This window comes from Malaclemys terrapin, chromosome 14, assembly GCF_027887155.1.
Source record: "Malaclemys terrapin pileata isolate rMalTer1 chromosome 14, rMalTer1.hap1, whole genome shotgun sequence".
NCBI lineage: Eukaryota > Metazoa > Chordata > Testudines > Emydidae > Malaclemys > Malaclemys terrapin.
The window spans coordinates 2,385,065-2,405,545 of NC_071518.1; the positions used below are offsets into that span (position 1 = coordinate 2,385,065).

The window sequence follows — 20,481 nt, forward strand, 5'->3', positions numbered from 1 at the left end:
GCAAACAATATGTTTTAATATGGCTAAATGTCAACATCTGGGAACAAAGAATGCAGGCCACACTTACAGGATGGGAGACTCTAGCCTGGGAAGCCGTGACTCTGAAAATGATTTGGGATTTGTGGTGGACAATTAACTGAACGTGAGCTGCCAGTGTGGCCAAAAGGGCTAATGCGATCCTGGGATGCATAAACAGGAATCTCAAGAAGTCGAGAGGATATTTTACCTCTGTATTTGGCACTGGTGTAACCACAGCTGGAATCCTGTATCCAGTTCTGGTGCCCACAATTCAAGAAGGATGTTGATAAGTTGGAGAGGGTTCAGAGAAGATCCACAAGACTGATTAAAGGATTAGAACACATGCCTTGTAGTGACAGACTCAAAGAGCTCAGTCTATTTAGCTTAACAAAGAGAAGCTTAAGGGGTGATTTGATTACAGTCCACAAATAACTACACAGGGAACAAATATTTAATAATGGGCTCTTCCATCTAGCGGCAAAAGGTATAGCACGATCCAATGGCTGGAATTTGAAGCTAGACTAGAAATAAGGGGTACATTTTTAACGAGGAGAGTAATTACCATTAGCAAAATTTACCAAGGGTCGTGGTGGATGCTCCATCCCAGGCAATTTGTAAGTCAAGGTGGGCTCTTTTTCTAAAACCTTTGCTCTATGTGTTATTTGGGGGCAGGTCTCTGCCTGTTGATAGAGAAGGTCAGTCTGGCCTTGGACTCTATGAATGTCTGAAATTGGAACTTGTCCCTGGTCGTGCTCTGCAAAGGCCTGGCTGTGTTACACAGTCTGTATTTTTCCAGCTGCCTTGGAAGTCTCCTGCCCCAGACTGCAGTCACTGGGCGGGCATTTGGTGGCTGTGCCACAGGCCCCTGGGTGGGAGAGTTGCAAACAAACCATCTCATCTCTCTGGAATATAAAGGCGGCCGTGTACCACCTTCCCATCAATTACAGTCTTTCAGGAGCCATCAGCCTCACCTCCGGCGGGGGAGGAGGGCTGCAGTGCAGGCTCATTCGCTGCACACATGGCCCATACGGACATTTACTCACCAAAAATGGGCATGTGGGTAGCAACTAAAATCTAGATCCTGCTCCAAGCCCTCTGGGCACAGTCCAGGATGGAGCAAAGGAAGCATGGGGAGGGGAGGGGGGTATCTCAGTGGCTGACATTGGGCTGGTTGCTGCTGGGGCACCTGGAAGCTTTTCTCTCCCGTGAACACTGCAGCTCTGTCCCCTTAAGCAAACTTGGCTCTTGGCTGTATTCCAAGCTGAATGTGTCAAAGCCGCTAGCCCCTCCTCTCCATTCCGTCCATTTACCGTGCTGCCCGTTAGCCCCAGAAAGGGTCTGGCCCTCAGATGCTGAAGACAAGGATCCTCAGCAGGGAAATTGCCCCAACGCTCCCACCCTTCCCTTAGCTGCAAAATCCTCCCTCCTAACAAGCCACCCCACCCTGCTGCAACCACCATTCAAATACCAGCTCAGAACTGCCAGCCATTCCTGGACTCCATCCAGTGTCCCACACCCCTCCCTCCAGCACACAGCCCATCAGTGCCAGCTCTTGCTCCCAGGGGGCAGCAGGAGCTAGTGGACTTGGGGGGGGAGGAGACATTGGGGCACTGTTCACCTGCGGCTGCGGCAGCGTGTGGTCTAACTTTCCTTCTAGTCCCTGGGATGGGAGCCGCCTCACCCCGACACACAGATGATGCCAGAACCACCTCCCCTCTCTGAGCAAGCCTGGCAGAGCAGCCTCCCTCACCCGCCCATCTTTGCTGGGGGTGCTCCCTTCATTCCAGACAGGCCCCCCCCCCCACCCTTCACCACGGCCCCTCCAGAACAGAGCAACTGCACATGCCAGGCAAGCGCCGAGTTCTGTTCCACCCAAGCAGTCCAGCTCCCAAAGCCTCCCTTTGCAGGCTAGCCCCTACTGGCTCCGGGCAGGGACGGCACAGTGGAGCATGGCCAGCCGAGGATCAGGGGGTGGAGGATTTATAGCAGCCCCTAGAGGTCCCACAGTACTAGGTGCTAGTAACAGTCCAGGCTGCTCCATCCAGTGCGACAGAGCAGCCCCCCCCCCCTCCGCTTCTCCACAAAGCCCCCGCCTAGCACTAGTTGGGGTGGGTGCAGGCGCAATGGAGGCACTACGCAGAATGGCACCGGAAGAGTCCAGCTGTCCCTGAAGGCACTCAGGTCCCACAGTGATGAGGACAGAAGCTGCTGCTGGTGCCTGAATTCCCAATGCTGGGGCCACCAACATGTGCTGCATTTTTTAGATGTTTCCTTCCTACTTCCATGACTTTACACTGCATCCTGCATGCCCGAGGGGGCTGTGCTCTGCTCCTTGGGAGCATTCCCCCCCCGGGCCCCGGCTGCTCAGAGCGACGGGGACAGAACCAGGGTTAAATTCAGTTGGAGCTGTGCAGAGCAGAGCTCTGGCAAATATTTCCAACCCCCCTGGAGTTTTTAATAGCATCTTGGGGGTGGGGGGTGCTCTGGGAAATCCTCTGTAAGAATTTAAGCCCTGGACAGAGCCTCTCTCTTCACAGGACTGTATTGATCTGCCACCTTCACAGAGTCACACGCAACCCCCCAAGCAGCTGCTGATCGTTTATTGCACAAGAAATTGGCATCACTGAGGCAGGATGGTGCAGTACAAAACTATCAAGGTTACCGCTCCAAAGCTATTGCAATTTGTTGTATCCATAGACTTCATTATATACAGCTATGTACACAGATGCTCTCACACGCATGCGGGGCCCACCCCCCACGCACACACCAACACTTGGGCCATTGCTGTCCTCAAGCCTGGGAAGGGCGAACTCTCTGAGGCAGCAGCCTAGGCCGGCAGAGGTTGTAGAGTAAGCTGGATTCTGCCCTCACTTACAGCAGCGTAACTCCAAGGGCTTCTGATCTCCACCGCGGTCTGGGACAGAAGAATCAGGCCAAGAGTTTCCACTTGAACCCACAGACGGAGCAAAGGCCACACGAGCTCTTCGCACATGGGCACTCAGCTGCCGGGCTCAGGGCAAGTCAGGAGGGGTCACTGCTTTGAAAAGCTCTCTGCTCGTTTCGGCGGCGAAAGAGCCCGTTTCGCAGCCCTCAGCTGCAGTCGCTGCAGGACCGGAGCGCGAGAGAACAGCGCGTTGTCTGTACAAAACACGAGCGGAGCCTCTAGAATCCTATTAAAGAGCATCACCACCACCTAGCAATACATTCCATTGAAATAGTTAAATAAAGAGCACAGGGGCCACACACACTCGCAAATCAAAGCACAGGCCTACGCCCCCATCTGCCTGCCTCAGGGCGGCCCTCCCCACTGGTCACTCCTTCGGGGCAGAGTTCCCAACCACATCCATCCTGTGCAGACACAACTGACAGGTAGGGGCGCCCCCCGCCCACTGGCTGGGAAGGAGCCGGCTGAAGGTCAGTGGGAGTTTTGCCATTGCCTCTGTTGGGGGCAGGACTGGGCTCATGGACGTCACTACCCAGCACCACCTGAGTAGGAGCTTTAGTTACTTTAATCGATACGCCAGGAAAAATAGACGTGAAAAACGACCCTTAAAAAGCAGTTCCCTGCTCGTTTGAATGCTAAAAAGCTCTGTCCAGCGCTAGGCCCTGGCAGGAGCTTCCCCAGACAGAAGTGCCCACCCGGCCTTGCTGTCTCGGGCCGTTCCGAGCAGCCCCAATCCAAAGGGACGCAGGGCCACAGCTAAACGCTCTGTGCACTAACAAAGGAAAGACACACCGCAGGAAATCACTGGGTTTGTTTGGAATTCTCTGCTTTCCATTCATTCAATGCCCGTTTTCCAGGTGGCAGAGGTAACGATTGCACACATTTCTTTGGTGCAAGGTGGCTCGGGGAGGGGGAGGTGTCTTCACTACTGCCCAGCCTTGGGGGGACACTGCCGTCTCTCAGGGGGTCCCTGCTGCAGGTCCAAAGACCCCAAGGTCTGGAGCTCAGACACTGGGCTGCAGTTGGATGGTGACTGGAACTTGTACAGGGTCCGGCCCCCAGGAGCGCACCACGTGGCAAGGGGCCAGTGATCCAGCCCCCTCCCAGCCATCCGCTTCGTTCCCCCTCAGTAGTGGCATATGGGCGGGCTCTTGTGTCCGTCTCCCCCCTAACACCTTGGGCTCGCTTTGGAGGTGGGGGGGCAGCCCGTCTGCCATTGGGCTGCATTGGCACCAGCCTAACCCAGGAACAAGAGTGACAGACAAACTCCCAGGGAGGGCGGGAGGGAGACAGACAAACTGCTCTCTGCCTGCCCTGAGAGCGAGAGCACCCAGCGTGCAGCCTACTCCAGACGCTGCTCTGCCCTGGGCCGGCCGAGGGGTGCCGGGGAAGGAGCAAGCGTCATTACTCCTGGCCAAAGCCTTCTGTCTCCTCAATGGCATACAGCAGCTTCTCCTTCAGCTGTTCATAGCTCTTGTAGGGAGGAAGATCCAGGCGGTTAAAGCTGGCGAGAAAACAAAGGCTGTCAATGCAGTGGCAATTCCCCCCTTCCCCCGCCCCCATGCTCTCCTGAAGCAGGGGCATCTCCCTGCTCTCTCAGCCATGCTTTGGGGCTGCACTTTGAGATGCATAAGCTGGCCCCAGCACACGGAAGTTGTGGCCACATCCCCTGCAAAGCCCATGGTGGAGCTGGTTTGAGAGCAAACAAGGGGTAGCCCCACATAGACTGCTTGGATTCACCCCCATCTGCTCCAAGAGGAATGAGACTCACCAGGTGTGACTCCGGGGCAGCCACGTCTCTTTGCCAACTTTATCGATGCAGAACTTCTGCGGACCATTACTGCCTGTCAGTCACGAACAGAACAACTCATTACATTACAGGAAAGGAAACACTGACAGCTGGAAAGGACACTTCACGTAACATCTAGCTAACCGGTGGAACTCACTGCTACAAGATCTCATTGAGGAAAGAGCTCAGTAGAGATTTATATGGGTAATAAGATTACCCACAGTAACACTAACTAGGATAAACATTTCCCTTATCAGGTAATACAACTCTTGTGCTCCAGGGCTGAAACCAACGTTACCAGCTTGGGATCAGGAAGAAATTTCCCCAATAGGTATGTTAGTGCATAAATGGCCACTAAGGGGTTTCTTCTACCTTCCTCTGAAGCAGCTGGTACTGGCCACTGACAGGATGCTGGACTAGACAGACCATTCATCTGGCATGCGATGGCAAAGCTGGGCTACTGGTGGCAGTCCGTTAGAGATCACCAAACGAGACTAGAAAGCAGGACTAACAGCTCTTTAAACAGCTACATATAATGTGCAGGAAGAAAAACTTATCATGGGGGATTTCAGTCTGAGGGACATATGCTGGAGGTCTGCTGTCATGTTGGAAATGTCCCTGGAGTTTCTAAAAATTATAGACAATTTTCTAACAAGAAATATTGCAGCCAGCTCGGGGTAATTCCATAGAAGACCTCATTTTGATATCTGAAGATGAACTGATCACTGAATAAAAATTGTGGTTGTCTAGGTGAAACTGATCATGACGGATCACATTTGTTATGAGCAAACAGTATATAGTGCTGACCAGTAATACATATACTTTGGGCTGAAAGTTGAAAATCATTATGAGTAAAAATGATTAGGAAGAAAAATGTAAACAATTTAAACAAAACATGAAGGGTAATTGGGAGTTGTCTAGGAAAACTAAATTAAATACCCAACAAAACACAATTTCACAATTACAAAGGAATGCTTCTTCAGTTAAAAAATATCCTGATTAATAAGAAAAGTAAAAACAGAACTAAAAATAACATATAACGAATAGAAAAAGAAGAAAGTTGATAGTAATGACTATAAATGAATAGTGATGAAATGCAGACAATTGATAAGGGAGGCTAAAGGTATCAGTGAAAAAAATCTATGCCCAGTAGGTTTAAGGAATATTCACAGCTCCATGGAATATTCATAGCTTATAGTAATAATGGAATACTTTCTATTCCAACAGTAACAAGGGAGGATGTTAAATAGCAACAGCTAAAGTTAAACATTTTTAAACATGCAGGATTGGATAACTTCAATTCAAGAGTTTTAAAAACAATTGGCCAAGGAACTCTCAGCCACTGATGCTGATATTTAACAAATTTTGGAACACTGGGGAAATTCCAGGGGACTGGGAAAAAAGCTAATGGGACAGTATTTAATAAGGGAAAACAGGATAACCTGGGTAACTATATGCTGACTGTATGTTTACATCAATTCCAGGAAAATAATGGAAAGACTGATACAAGATGCAATCAGTAAAGAATTAAATGATGGTAGCATAATTAATGCCAAACAGCTGGTTTTATGGAAATTAGGTTTTGTCAAACAATACTGATCCCATTGTTTGATGAGATTACAGGTTTGGTTGACAAAGATAACGGTGTTGACAGATATCCGACTGCTGTAAGGCATTTGGCTTAAAATGTGAGTACAACATTTGGTTAAATATGTGAGAGCTGGGGGGAATTCTGTCCCTTCTCTGTGCCCTATCTTACTTCCCTGCCTTTGTAAATGCTCTGAGCTGTACCACGGAAAGGCGAGTATAACAGTCATAACATTGCCCCCCTCTGCGCCCCGCCCTTCCACACCACTGGACTATCATGAGCCTCTCTCTCCTTTATCCCCTCACCCCCTTCCTGTGCACCCTGGGGCAGCTGGGAAATAAATACCAATGAGCTCTGCGAATCCTCCAACTGGTAAGCGGCAGGTCCCTGTAACGAACTGTAAAAGCCGGATCCTCTTCTCATTGTCCATCTCCTTAATCACCTGCAACCAACAGAGTAGATGCAATGAGACAGGGATTCTGCCATCACCTGTGTGCTCCTGGCTTCAGCAATGGGGCTTGGGATTGGGGGGCGGGAGGACAGCATCTCTCACTCCTGCCTCAGTGGCTCCTGTCCAGCTCCAACAGGAAACCAAACCGCAAAACACAGAGCGTCCCCCAGACGCCGAGGCTGCAGGATCTAATCTATGCTCCACAGGGGTGCAGGATGGGAGTAGCGCCCAGCCTGAGAATCCTCTGGAGAGATGACTCCACGCCCGACCCTGAGTCTCCCGGACACGGGCTTTACCCCGCACTGCCCTGGCTGAGGACCAGTTTGCTCCCCTTCTGCTCACTGAGGAGAAGAGGCACCTGAATTGGGGCTGCTTTATTTCCAGCCTCTTTTGTCACCGTCTCCCATCCTGCCTCCCCCGAGAGCAGCAGCTATTGTTGGAAACAGGCTGACCACTAAGTGCTGCCTGCTGCCCTGAGCAACTCCGGAGCCGCTGCCAGCTACGACCAAAGCCCTCGTGCTGAGGATGTGCTCGGTTTCATCTCATTCTGCCTGGACGCTGGAGCAGTGGAGCGCGGCTGATCCTGCCTCCCAACCCCACTCCCTTCGGGACGGCTCCCAGGTGCCTTTCAGGCTCACCTGCCAGAACCACTGGATCTGCTTGCTGTTCTTGGTGTAGTGCCGGTAGATGGTGTTCTTCTGCCAGTCACTCATGTCCATCTCCTGCATGCCGCAGAGCATCAGCTAGGGAACCAGGGGACAAGTCAGCAGCCAACCACAGACTCTCCCCCACCCGCACTCTAAGCGGGAGAACGGCTGGAGTGGCACATGCACCAGTTCCTCCAGAGACTAGGCAGTGGGGTTCCATTTCTGCCCGCGACCCAGGCACTGGAGAAGTCAGGGGCTCAGCAGGAAGTCTCCAGCTCAGTAGGGGCCAGCCCGGCAGTAGGTCACCTGCTCTACAGGCTCGACAACTTCCAGCAGGCAGCACGAGAGCTTGTGTCCGGATAATGCCCCCTGCCAGGGCAGCATTTCAGGAGCAGAGTTAAATACAAACTGTATTTTCACTAGGCCCTGAGCCAGACTGGGGGGGGTTCTTGGCCATTAGCCGGCAGCCCCTCCTGCCCCAGCTGATGCTAGGACCTCTCTGCTGTGGGACAGCGAGCACCAATGCTCGGGACTCGCCCAGCCAGGGGCGCGGAGACCCAGCAGTTCGCTAACTCACCTCTAGCTCCTTCTCATCGAAGTACCGCAGCCACTCCAGCGGCGCCACCTCATTGAAGCCATCCAGGAAGGCCTTGGTCTGCTCCTCCACGCCCCGCGTGAACCTCCAGTCCGTCAGCAGCCTGCAAGGGCAGACGTGCAACCCGGGGCGCACCCCAGCCAAGCTCTCAGACATAGTACCCACAACCAACCCCCAGAGCCCTGCAGGATCCCGCCAGTCCTGCTGTCTGAACCTCTGATGTTCCCAGACAGCAGCAGGGCAAGTGCAGGGGAGAGGAGTTGGGCAAATTCTCAAGGTTCCTCCAAATCCTTTCTTGTGTGGTGTTCCTGCCTCCCAAAGCCCAGAGCGGTGGCTCTCTGAGGCCTGCCGGCAGAGGGCACTCTGGGAACAGAGACCTGCTGTCGTGGGTGCGCTGGCGACGCCTGTCCACAAGGCTGGCCTGGCCACAGGGGTGCACCAACTCGAACTGGGTTTGGGGGATTCTGCTGCTGCCTGGGCCCAACTCAGCACTGAACCAGCAGCACCCCGAGCTGTGGTGGGCAGGCAGCTGAGCGGCTGCAGCCGCAGGGCCTGGGGCAGAGGGAAATAAGAACCTCCCCCAATGCTCTACCTCCCCTCTCAAAGTGCTGGCAACCCCGCCCCACCCCCAGCACCAGATCCCGACTGAGCGCTCAGGGCTGCGGTAGGGCCACCCAGCCCACAGCCCATCGCCTCCTGCCCACGTCAAAGCCAAGTAGCGCCGGGAGCAGCCCCGTGCCCCCGAGCCCCATACTCCATGCCAAGGTGCGGGGAGAGCCCAGACACTGGTACTCACATGATATACTCTTCCTTATTCTCCTCCGTCACCCGGATACTCTCCCCTCCTTCCTTCAGCTCATGTGTTGTCACCTTGCCCAGAATCTCCATGTCCTGGATGAAGTACAGCTCCAGGCCACACTCCTCCAGGCTGTTCTCCCTGGGGGAGAAGCGACAAAAGGCACATTAGCCTGGCTGCACCCAGCAAGGCGAGATCTGGCAGGATGGGGGCCGCAGCACTCCCTAAAGGTACCCTGGGGTTATGTGACCAAGCTGCATGCCTTGGTACGGCTGCGTGGAGATTTCACAGGCTCACGTGCCGGCGTTGGTGGGTTTGATACACCAGGCCCGAGGCAAGATCCTCAGCACATCGAGCCCTGGACTGTATGGGGACTTCGCCCCATCACCCCTAGAGAAGCAGGGACCCTGGGCTGACAGGGGAGAGGCACTGACTTGATCCAGACGATGGAGTTGTAGAACTCGGGGTCGATGGATTCCAGGTCTTTCAGCGTGGGTCTCTTGTTAAGCATGCGTTTGTAGAAGGGGAGCGTGAAGCCAGTGTCAATGAATTTTCCATGATACAGCGCCTGCGCGGGAGAGAACACCCCGGTCACGGGCTCTGGGACCCAAAAGCGGCACCTGGGCCGGCGGAACGTAGCGACTAAAGCACCCGACACGGCTCCCCTTCCACTCCTGCCCGGTGGCTGGGGGAGCTGCGTGCCGGGGGACCCTGAGGCTAGCCAGTGAGCCAAGCGGGACCCGGAGCCTCCTGGGACCACGGAGCACAGCCAGCAAAGGGGACAGGTCCCAGAGGTCACGACTAGGAGAACATGGCCCCTCATGACGACACTGGAGTCCTGCTTGCAGCGCCGGGAATGCAGAGCACCCAACGTCCCTCCCACCCCCAATTCCATGGCGTCTCCCTCTCCGTCTGCAGCTCTATTAAGAGCACTTGTTTAAACAGCCCTGCTGTGGCCGCCCTGGGTCCTGGCTTCCAGAAGCCTCAAGGCAAAGGCAGCCAAAAACAATGCAGACGCTTGTCTGGAGCAGCCCAGCGGTGATTAATAGTCGGGGAGTTTATGGGGATCCGGCTCTGCTCCGAGCAGGCCGGGCGGCTGGGGGAGACCTGGGAAGAACATACCAGCTTCCTGAGCATGGCCCCATGGAGGGGCTGATCCCGGAGCCAGGCCCGAGCCCCAGGCCGTGGGGAGATGAGGCTGGGCTCAGGCCACCAGAAACAGGGGCAGTCGCTGGCGTTTGGGCAGCTGGAAAATCTCACGTTGCTGGGGCTAAAAATAGCCCCCAAAGCTGCAGATCCACTGGGACACTGGGGTGGCAGCCAAGGAGCTGGGCACATCCCCGCAGCCCAGCTGGGCGAGGCCCCGGGAACCGCCTCCGAGTCACAGACACCCCCCCCAGAACCGCCTCCGAGACATAGACCCCCCCCCCCCCCCAGAACCTCCTCCGAGACACAGGCCCCCCTCCCTGGCCACCCCAATGTGCCTCCTCCGATACACAGACACCCCCCCCCGAACCTCCTCCGATACACAGACACCCCCCAGAACCTCCTCCAATACACAGGCCCCTCTCTCTGGCCACCCCAATGTGCCTCCTCCAATACACAGACCCCGCCGGCCAATACACAGACCCCCCCCACCCACCGAACCTCCTCCGGCCACCTCCTCCAATACACAGACCCCCTCCCGACTCCAGCCACCTCCCTCCTGAACCACCTCCAATACACAGACCCCCCCACGAACGTCCTCCAATACATAGACCTCCCCGCTACCTGAACACCCCCCGACCCTCCTCCGATAGACCGCCCCCCCAGCCAGCCCGATGTGCCTCCTCTGATACATAGGCCCTACTCTCACCCCACAATACACAGCCCCCAGAGACATCCCGCTCCCCTCCACCCCAGACACAGACCCCTGAACCCCCCGCCCCCGCCCCACTCACAGTGCACCCTGACCCCCAAGCTGTTCCTGAGGCTGCAGATCTGGTGGATCCCACAGTCCGGTCAAGCACACGGCTCCTCCCCTCCGAGTCCTGGCCTCTGGGATGGAGCCACCGTTGGTGCCATCTATGCCCTCCCCACCCCCCAAGTGGAGGCTGGGCCCCAGCTGCTCCTGCACACCCAACCCGGGCCAGCCTGCTTGCTGCTGGCCCTCCAAGGAGCTGGGCAGGCAGCTCCCCCTCTGGGGCCAAGGCTTGGAACATTTTCGGGTTTAAGTGGCCAATCCCAGCCCCTCCTCCCCACATGGCTTGCCATGCTTGGGGCCAGGCCTGCTCTCCTCACTGACTGGGCCCTTTCTCCGCCCGGCGCCGGGGCGCTCACCATGGCGATGAAGCGGCCGATGAAGCGGAAGTAGGTGAGGTGGTCGGGGTTGATGGAGGAGGCGGGGTTGATCTGCAGGCAGTAGTTGTTCTTCCCGGCGTATTCGAACAGGCAGTACATGGGGTTGAGCACCTCGTGGGACAAGAGGAAGAACCATTCCCTGTGGGACAAGAGACCAGAGCGCAGTGACGGGGGTGCTCGGCGCCCCCAAGAGGGCAGAGCTCAGCCGCTCCACTCCTGCTCTCCAGGCAGCAGGCCCCGGGCTCCGGGGGGCAGCTGGCAGGTGGGCCGGCCTACTGGCCCCTGCATACAAAAGCTTCACCTGGGGAAAGGGAGCAGCCCAGACGCCTTTGCTCAGCCCGCCCATGCCTTCTTCTGCAGCACACCCCATGCACACTAGCCCGGCTCTGCTGGGCCCTTTCTGAAACAGCAGGGGGGGGTCCCCACTATCCCAGGTCAGTCTCCACCCCAGAGGCAGCTGCATTTCAGCACTTCTACGTGTAGCCTGGGAAACATTTTAGGAGACAGCAGCATGACAAAGGCTTGGAAAACATCCCAGTGAACGTGGGCCCTGGTGCGTCCAGCACTCACTGGCATCGGCCCTTGGCCTGGCAGGGGTGCCGGGGGCCCCAGGGAACGCCTGTCCTACATACACGTCCCCCTGCCCAGGTCTGCACACTCCCACCAGCCAGTCCCCCACTCACTCACCCACTCACCACCCGCCCACACACAAACCCCACACGCCTGCTCACCCCGAGTGCACCCATATCTGCGCCCAGAGCACAGACACCCACCCCCCCGCCCAGGCCTGCCCGCGCCCAGAGCACAGACACACACCCCCGTGCGCACGCCTGCACACACACCCCCACACACGCCTGGCCACGCCCAGAGCACATGCACACATACGTGCACACGCCTGCGCACACACACCCAAGCCCAGTCCACACACACCTGCCTGCCCCCCGAGCACATACACACGCACACCCACATACCCCTGCCCGCGTCCAAAGCACACGCACATGTATGTGCCCTTCCTGTCTCCGCCCCCTCTCCCCTCATGAGCCTTGTCTCCCGTGGCTCCCGTGTAGGGAACACTGCCCCTTCCTGGCTCGTTAGCTCCGTGGAGAAGCACAGGAGAGGCGCGTGGTCTTTGCCTTGGTACTCCCTAGCAGCTCAGGGAGACGAGTCGTCCTCCAACGCAGAGAGCGCCCGGTATCCTGTCCGTGGTTCTACCCTGTGGTAGAACAGCATGACGTAACCTACCATAGGGTAAAACCACTGGCAGGACACAGAGAGAGACAGAGCAGGAGCCCACGGACCAGAGACGGGAGCAGGGTCACCGTGGAGGAGGAGGAGTTGGGGTGTGACAGACACGAGGACACCAGGGAGCCGGGGAGGGGGGGGAGGAAGAAGAGTTAGCACCAAGCCAAGCACCCAGGCAGAGGCCGGCTGGGGCCAGCAGCAACACAGACTCCTTCTCTGGCCGAACACTGCACCATGAGGCTTTCCTCAGAGCCCCAGGGGCGCAGGCAGAGCCCCCCCACCGCAGCCCCAGGGGCGCAGGCAGAGCCACCCTTCCCCCCCCAGGGGCGCAGGCAGAGCCCCCCCCATTCTCCAGCCCCAGGGGCGCAGGCAGAGCCCACCTTCCCTCCCCCACCGCAGCCCCAGGGGCGCAGGCAGAGCCCCCCCATTCTCCAGCCCGAGGGGCGCAGGCAGAGCCCAAAGGGGGGCCCTCCTGCTCGGTTTTGTTACTGTGGTGCACACAGGATTCAGGCCATTTCTCATTCAAACCCAGCAGGACGTGCCCTGGGCTTCTCTGTCGCAGCAGGTGCTGAGCAGAGCCCTGGGAGAGGAACACGCGCCCGAGCTCTGCCCTGTGAAAGCCCCAAGCCTCTCCCTGGGCCCCATGAAGGGCATTCCCAGCAGGCTGCCCCGTTCGCTCAGCAGGACTCACCTCGCAATGCCGCCATAGTCCAGCCCCTCCTCGCCGCGCATGATGATGTACAGCCTGCGCCGCAGATCATAGGGCTTCATGTTCATAATCTACGAGGGGGAAGAGATGGGCCATGTCACCCACAGGGGCAGCCCTGATATCCAGGGCCAGTCCGGCTCCTGCATCCCTGGTGCCCTCTTACACGGCCCCCTTCAGAGAGCCGTGCTCTGCCTGTGGCCCTCCCTGCGCAGGGACTCACCTGCTGGAAGGAGTCCTCGAAGAGCGTCTGCCGGGAAACGCTGATCTTCACGTGGCTGGGCAGCGCGTTCGACTGGAACCAAACACAGGGACTGGGCTCAGAGTCAGCACAGCTCTGCCCTCCCAGTGAGCCGCCCGCACCCTTTCCAGCCCCCAGCTTGGCTGAGCGAGAGGCTGTCCTGACCCCCGTGCCCCGCTCCCCAGTACTCACGTGACACAGGAAGCGGAACTGGTGATATTTCCAGCGAAAGCTTCGGTCGTAAGCCCCAGGGGAACCCCCCTGCTTATTCCTACAGGAGCAAACACATGGGCCTTGGCTGAGAACCTCCGGGAGCCATGCCCCAGCCCCAGCCAGGAGAGCTCCCCCACAATACAGCAGCCACCACCTGCTCCGTGGCTGGGCCTGGCCAGCCGTTGCACAGCTGGGCACTGGGGGAACAGCAGCCCAGCGTGAGCGCGCCCAGCAGCCCAAGGGTATTGGGGAGGCACAACCACCAGCCATTGACCCAGTGGCCCCAGGCCACGCTGCAGGTGCACAAGGTCCCGCACTAACAGCGGCACTTGGCATCTTCCCAGCGCCTCATGAGAGCCTCTCCCCTCCTGTTGGGGGCAGTGGGAGTGGCCTACGGCTACAGAGCCAACCACAGGCAGAGCGGAGGACCCAGCTCCTAGCCCGGGCGCGAGCCGCCCGGCAGCACGTGGCAGTGACAGGAGATGGGGCCCTGGCAGGAAGCGCCTTACCCAGACTCAAAGCCAGGGCGGGGGTCTTTGAAGGTGGTGGTGCGAGTGTTGTGATCCACAAAGTAGCGCACCCCCTCGCTGGTGTATTTCATCTCCCAGCCAGGCGGCAGGGCCGGCTCCTGGATCATCCTGCCCGGCACAAGGAAAAGATTCCTGGACACGTGGCACACTGGGGGCAAAAGGGTCCCGTTCCCCTGGCATGGCCTGTTCCGGCACCCCCTAGGCTGGGAACAAGTGCAGCTCCTGGCCCCCAGCCCCTCACGCCGTGTGCCACTCCCCTAAGCCCCAGGAGTCTCCTTGTAGCTGCAGCTCTGTCCTGGCTCCCAGGAAGCCCTTCCATGCTGCAGGACTGGCGGGGACCTGGTTCAGCCCTGGGCCAGGAGCCCTGCACCATGTGACCTCAGCCCAGGAGACGGACTCCAGCTAACGCTGCACTCAGCCATCTCCCAGGAGACGTGCCCAATGGGGAGCACAGCACAGCACCCCCAGCCACCGCAGGGACACCCCCAGGACTCGCTCTGGCTGCACTGGCCCAGTGTGGGGAGGGAACCCGAGCACAGAGCCATGCGGTAGGAGGGGGCAGGAACCTCACGGGGCCTACATGGAAGTGCCTCCTCCTGCCCAAACCAGCCCAGAGTGTTCCCCTTGCATGGGGGCCTGGGCTGTGGCTGCCTCCTAGTCTGGGGCCTGGCAGATGGTCTCAGACAAGATTCCCAGGGGAAACCAGCGTGCCCCCACCCCTGCTTGGGCACTGCCTTGCTGCAGTTCCTGGCACTTGATGCCTTTTCCACTGTGTCTGTTTGCAGGACTGCTCCGGAACCCTGTCCTGAGCTCTCAGACGTGGGGTTACTAGCACAAAGCTCTGTTGTGGTTAGGGGCCCACTCGCCAGAGCATGACCTAGCCAAGCAAAGGTGGCGCCCTACCCCTGCGTGCGAGGATCCTCCCACTGGGTGGTCCGCGTGTTGTGGTTCACGTAATACACTCGCCCGTTGTCCTGTCTCTTTTCTGAGGGAGAAAGAGGGAGAGAGTGTTACCCTACCCCCTCCGGCCCATTCGCGCCACTCGCACGGCTCTGCACTAGCCCAGGGGGAGCACGCGCTGGCCTCAAGCCTTTCAGGGAATGGCGACGCTGCAGTCAAGGATGTGGCTGCAGCGCGTGTAGACAAACCTGATACCTGCAGTGACAATGCAGCCACATGGCTGCAGTGTGGGCTAGCCATGCCCGAGACGACCAGGGTGCAGGTGGGCTGGTACAGCCGCACTGAGGCTAGCGAGGTCAGAGCTAGCAGGTACATCTCCACGCACTGCAATCACACCCGGGGCACAGTGCACACCAGACAGGCTGGAAGCTGAAAAGGCCTTTTGTAACTCTCAGCTCTCCAGGAGCTGGGGATCACCTGGGGCCAGTGCTTCTGGGGCCCCCGCTCCTTGCAAAGGGATGGCATTCCCCTGCCTCGCAGCCCGGCTCTAGGAAAAATCTTTGGTCTAAGGCTGGGGTAAATGGAGCATGAGAAGGAACAGCAGCAACTACTCACAACGTCCCGCAAAGCAGGGTCCCCGCCACACTGCGCGGACTCTGGCACCTGTCACAGAGCTCAACACCCTGCGCACTCTGGGCTGGGCTGGGCCGGGCCGGGCCGGGGCACAGAGACGCAGAGATACAGGATGGGCAGCTTCTGGGAAGAGTGCTGTAACTAGCCTTGTCCTGCCACATGGGTGTGCACACGCCTCCCAGCCCCCGCTGCATGTGCCGCATACATACCCCTGCCCCCCCACCTGTATCCCTCCCCCCGGCCGCATGCACACCCCACACACACGTTCCCCCCCCAGCTGCATGCGCCGCATATGCACCCCTCTCCTCCACCCACATCCCTCCCCCACTGCATGCACCCCCTCACAGGCCTACCCCATCCATTCCCCTGCTGCACGCACCCCATTCATGCCCCTTCCACCCATCACATGCACACACCTCCCACACCCCTCCACTGCATGCACAACCCGCTCATCAAAAACACACCTCCCTCAGAAACATCCACTTCATACACCCGCCCCTTAAACTCCCAGTGTATGCACAGGTCTCCCCCAATACACACCCGCCACATGCACCACACATGCCTTCCCCACACCCACTTTACACACACACACACACACACACCCCTACTCCCTAACACACAGTCGCTCCCCTAGAGTTCACAAACCAACAGCCTATCCATGTACACACCGAGACACCCTCCCCCGCCCAAACAAACAGCTCTCCATGTACAGCTTTCCTGAGCCCTCCGTACACCTCTCTACGTACGTATACTCCAGGTACACCCCGTCCTTCACACACACCCCTTGTCATCACTTTGCCTCTCCTCTAGACCCAGACACACGCACTGGCCTAGCCAGACACAACCGCCTCCCGATACACACAGACGCACACCCCACACAGCTGCGCAGGCTCCCAGTGCCCCTGCCCCTAGCCACGCTGCACGGAGGCCCTGCCCGCGGGCACCCCCAAGGCACTGGCCCTATTGTGAGCCGCCGGCCCTGCCTGCTCCGCACAGACTACAGGGAGGAGCAGAGTTTCCCCAGGCGCGGCATTTGCCCTGCTGCTTCGCTGGAGAGGCCCAGCTGCTGGAGAGGCAGCACGCTGAGCGCGTGGCCCTGCTCATCTCCCACTCCTGGGAGCTCCCCCTCCTCCAGAGGCTGAGCTGGGGAAGCAGGACGCTCCCGGGAGTCCCAGGCACCTCCTGGAGGGTGGCTCAGGCTGCACCGCTAATTGGAAGCAGGCTCCCTTCCCCCTTCCCGCCTGGACGTTCAGGCAGCTCATGTGTTTGCTCCCACGCTGCAGGCTTTGGCTGGACTGCGCTCTCAGCCGGATGCACAGAGCAGCCCAGGACATGCCAGACTCTCCTCACTGAGACCACAAGGTTATTGGAAATAAATCAGGGCCAGAAGCAGGGGGCAGGGAGCCAGTTAGGCCGGGGCTGGTGGTTGAGAGCACCTGGGAGCCAGCTCCTGCCCACAGCCCCTGCTCCACTCACAGGGGCCTTACTTCAGGCTAGTGCTACAAGCGGAGAGTTGCTGGAAGCCCTCGAGTGACCCAGGCCAATGCCCCTCCTGCACAGGGCCCAAGCACCGCAGCGGCTGCGGGGAGCAGCACCCAGAAACCTGACAGAGCCAGCGCTGGCTGGACTCTCCCTTGGACTGTCAGCTCCTCCATGGCCCCGCGCGGCCGGGCCACCACCCCGGGGCCCTGGGGTCACCCAGCCCACATCTGAGCCAGGTCACCCCCCGGGGCCCTGGGGTCACCCAGCCCACATCTGAGCCAGGTCACCCCCCAGGGCCCTGGAGTCACCCAGCCCACATCTGAACCAGGTCACCCCCCGGGGCCCTGGGGTCACCCAGCCCACATCTGAGCCAGGTCACCCCCCAGGGCCCTGGGGTCACCCAGCCCACATCAGAGCCAGGTCACCCCCCGGGGCCGTGGGGTCACCCAGCCCACATCTGAGCCAGGTCACCCCCCAGGGCCCTGGGGTCACCCAGCCCACATCTGAGCCAGGTCACACACACCCCCCCTGGGGCCCTGGAGTCACCCAGCCCACATCTGAGCCAGGTCACACACCCTCCCCCTCAGCCCACAGCCCACCCCCCCGCCCGCTTGTACTACGCACGGAATTAAAGGGGGCTCCCTCAGAGAAGACACGAGCCAGCAAGGTATACGGATTTCAGATGTCAGGGACGGGGAAGCTCTTTTAGGTCCATCTCACCAACTAGGGTCAGGGCCGGGCTCGTGCCAGGTGTCTTGCCCAGGACAGTATTAAATGACTCAAGCAGGTGGGTTTCCACCTTGCCCCCTTGACAGCCCGGTGCATCTGGCTGTCAGGATGCTGGTCCGATAGCCACCCTGCATCTTCCTTCTGTTTCACCCTCTGGCCTCTCCTTGGCGCACACTCTATGGTCCCCCGCCCCGGGGCTCACACCCCAAGTAGCTGTTGACAGTTTCCCTGGCGTCAAGATAGGAAAACAGCTGCTGCCAGCAGCAGTCCCGCCAGCAGGCTGTTAACCCCTCCTCCAGCCCCTGCAGCCCTGCTCCAATCTCCCTACGCCGCTCACGGGCCTCGGACCCAGACACTCCCCAGCCACATCTGCATGTCCAGCCCCAGGTCTCCATGTCGCTCCCTGGGGGCAGCACTCCTACCCAGGCCGTCCGCCCAGCCAGCTGCTGCGGGGTGGGTTATTAGAGCACCTGGCCTTTGTCCACATCTCTAGTCTCTAGGCACCTTTGTACTGTGTCTCCATTCTCACTGAGGTTTGCAAAACCCTCCCGCTGAGTGTCACATGCCATGAATACGGTGGTAACGGCGCCTGCTAGCAAACCCGCGCAATGGCTCCCGTTCCCTCTGCAGCCCCGTGGTCCCGGCTTCATAACCCCCGCCCCCAACTTGATTATTCCCTGGGAGCGGGGGAGTGATTCCGGCCCCCGCCAGGTTTCAGCCCAGCGGAGCTGTTACCTGAGAAGGGGTGGGGGGACATCTTGTATAGGCTGCCTTGTCCTAGCACCGCCCCTAGGGCACCCCCTTGCGTACACGGGGCTCTCTCTGCCCCACACCCTGGCTCAGAAACCCCGTTTCAAACCGGCCCAGCGCTCCCGGGATCTTCCATGTCCCCCATCCGTGCCCATCATCCCCCAGAATCTCAGCAGCACTCCGGTACCACGGGATCCTCCCCTGGGCACACGCTGTTGCCACTCCCTAGATCTCCACTAAGTGGCTGTCCCATCCCCGCATTACCCACAACCCACCTCGCTCTGGACTAGCGTCATTTGGTTCAGATGTGACACGAAAAAGGCAGGTGCCTGGTGGAGCCCAGTGGAAAGCAATGGCACCGAGAACGGACCACAGCAAATTCCCAATGTAGACTTCCTGCTGGACCCCATCAGCGGGAGGCCTTCCCCCCTGGCGGAGCCTTTCCTCCCATTCCCAAATGCAACGGGGGAGCTGACCCCAGGAGAGAGAGCCAACCTCTCCAACCCCTCCTCGAGTCCAGGCAACAATCACAGACGCTGCTGGGTTTAGTCAACAGGGAGCAAACCCAGAGAGCTGGGCACCTCTGGACTCAAAATGCTGGATTTAAAGTCCAGGCTGGGGTGGATATCTGGCAGATCCACCCCACAGGCAGCATGGACGGTGGGACATGGTCATCTTCCCTATGCTCACACACCCCACCAGTAACGCAGAGGGAACGAGTCCCCAAGAACACAGGCTCTGCCCCCCAAGAGCAGCCAGCGGAAAGGTGCTGCCGGAAGGGACGGACGGCACAGGAAGGGTTCAAGCCCTAGCGATGGAGTGGGGGTGGTGCCAGGTGAGCAGCAGAAGTGAGAGAGCAGGGGAGAAGGCTTGGTACTTACCCCAGCCAGGAGGAAGGGGGCCCAGAGGATCATTGTCAGACGGGGCGCCGGACGACTGGAGACAGCAGAGGGGGCAAAAATACAAAACACAGAGATTATCAAGAGCCGGGAGTGAGATGAGCAGGGAGGTGGGGGCAGGCTCCCCGCTCTCCTCTCAACCCCAACTCTCAGCAGGGAAACAGCCTACTGCTAAGGAGCTAAAAACAACTTGCACGCTCGGGGTGAAAAATGCCCACGCTAAGCCACGGCCGGGGCAGCAGGCGCAGGGGCCATGGGAGAGAGGAGCGGGGCTTGCTGGAACATCCAGCTGTGCACGGCCGCTCTGCTCCTGCTGGCCCAGGCGACTGATATCACCACCACAGTTACACCTCCAACCTTCTCCAAGAACCACACACAAGAGGGGAAAAAATAGCGCAGGCCTTTCCAATGAAATCATTCCCACAAGCCCTGTCCACGCCCAGCGCTTCCTGGCTCAGCCTGCAGCCTCCCCCGCCTCCCCCTTCGCAGCGGGCTGTGAAAGCGAGCGGCAGTGTGCGAGATGCACTCCAACTGAGGAAACATTCATGCCTGCGCAGACAGGCGTCTCCCTGAGCCCCCTGCACGTCCCCACCCCCAACAGGTCCACTGCACAAAGCACCTTTATTCTGGCTCAGGGCGAGCGGAGCAGCCTGGACTGGGGGCTGCTGGCCTGGCACTGTTTAGATTAACCCCCCTCCCCGGCTTTGCTGGGAGGTCTCCTGGGGATGGTCCGCCAGACCAAACAGGCCAGGATTCAGGAGAGTGGGGGGCTCAGCATACACTTCTCAGCATTAAATAAGAAACATATTGTTACTAAAACGGCCTTTTCATTAAAGTGTGGGCGTTGGGGGCTCACGTTGCGAGGCAGACCCCGGGTCCGGAGCGGACTGGTTTGAGGAAGGGAGCAGCGCGCCATGCACAGAAACCTGACCGGGGCTCAGGGACACACCATGGCACTGCCAACCCCTTCCCCGCCCCACGGGGAAAT

The 20,481-nt window shown here is 58.8% G+C and overlaps 1 protein-coding gene across 1 annotated transcript in view; it reads right to left on the reverse strand.

The window, feature by feature from the left end:
• Positions 1-2,604: 2,604 nt before the first annotated feature.
• The window catches only part of WWP2 (WW domain containing E3 ubiquitin protein ligase 2), an 88,060-nt gene continuing 70,183 nt past the window's right edge, over positions 2,605-20,481 (reverse strand). The window contains exons 11-24 of the mRNA XM_054048801.1: positions 19,476-19,530; positions 15,004-15,085; positions 14,080-14,208; positions 13,550-13,628; positions 13,340-13,411; positions 13,102-13,190; positions 11,148-11,307; positions 9,263-9,396; positions 8,829-8,969; positions 8,015-8,135; positions 7,429-7,533; positions 6,685-6,781; positions 4,734-4,806; positions 2,605-4,466 (exon numbers count right to left, since the gene is read on the reverse strand). Coding sequence (XP_053904776.1) covers positions 4,367-4,466; positions 4,734-4,806; positions 6,685-6,781; positions 7,429-7,533; positions 8,015-8,135; positions 8,829-8,969; positions 9,263-9,396; positions 11,148-11,307; positions 13,102-13,190; positions 13,340-13,411; positions 13,550-13,628; positions 14,080-14,208; positions 15,004-15,085; positions 19,476-19,530 — 1,437 coding nt within the window. The 3' untranslated portion in view covers positions 2,605-4,366. The remainder of the gene's footprint in view (positions 4,467-4,733; positions 4,807-6,684; positions 6,782-7,428; positions 7,534-8,014; positions 8,136-8,828; positions 8,970-9,262; positions 9,397-11,147; positions 11,308-13,101; positions 13,191-13,339; positions 13,412-13,549; positions 13,629-14,079; positions 14,209-15,003; positions 15,086-19,475; positions 19,531-20,481) is intronic.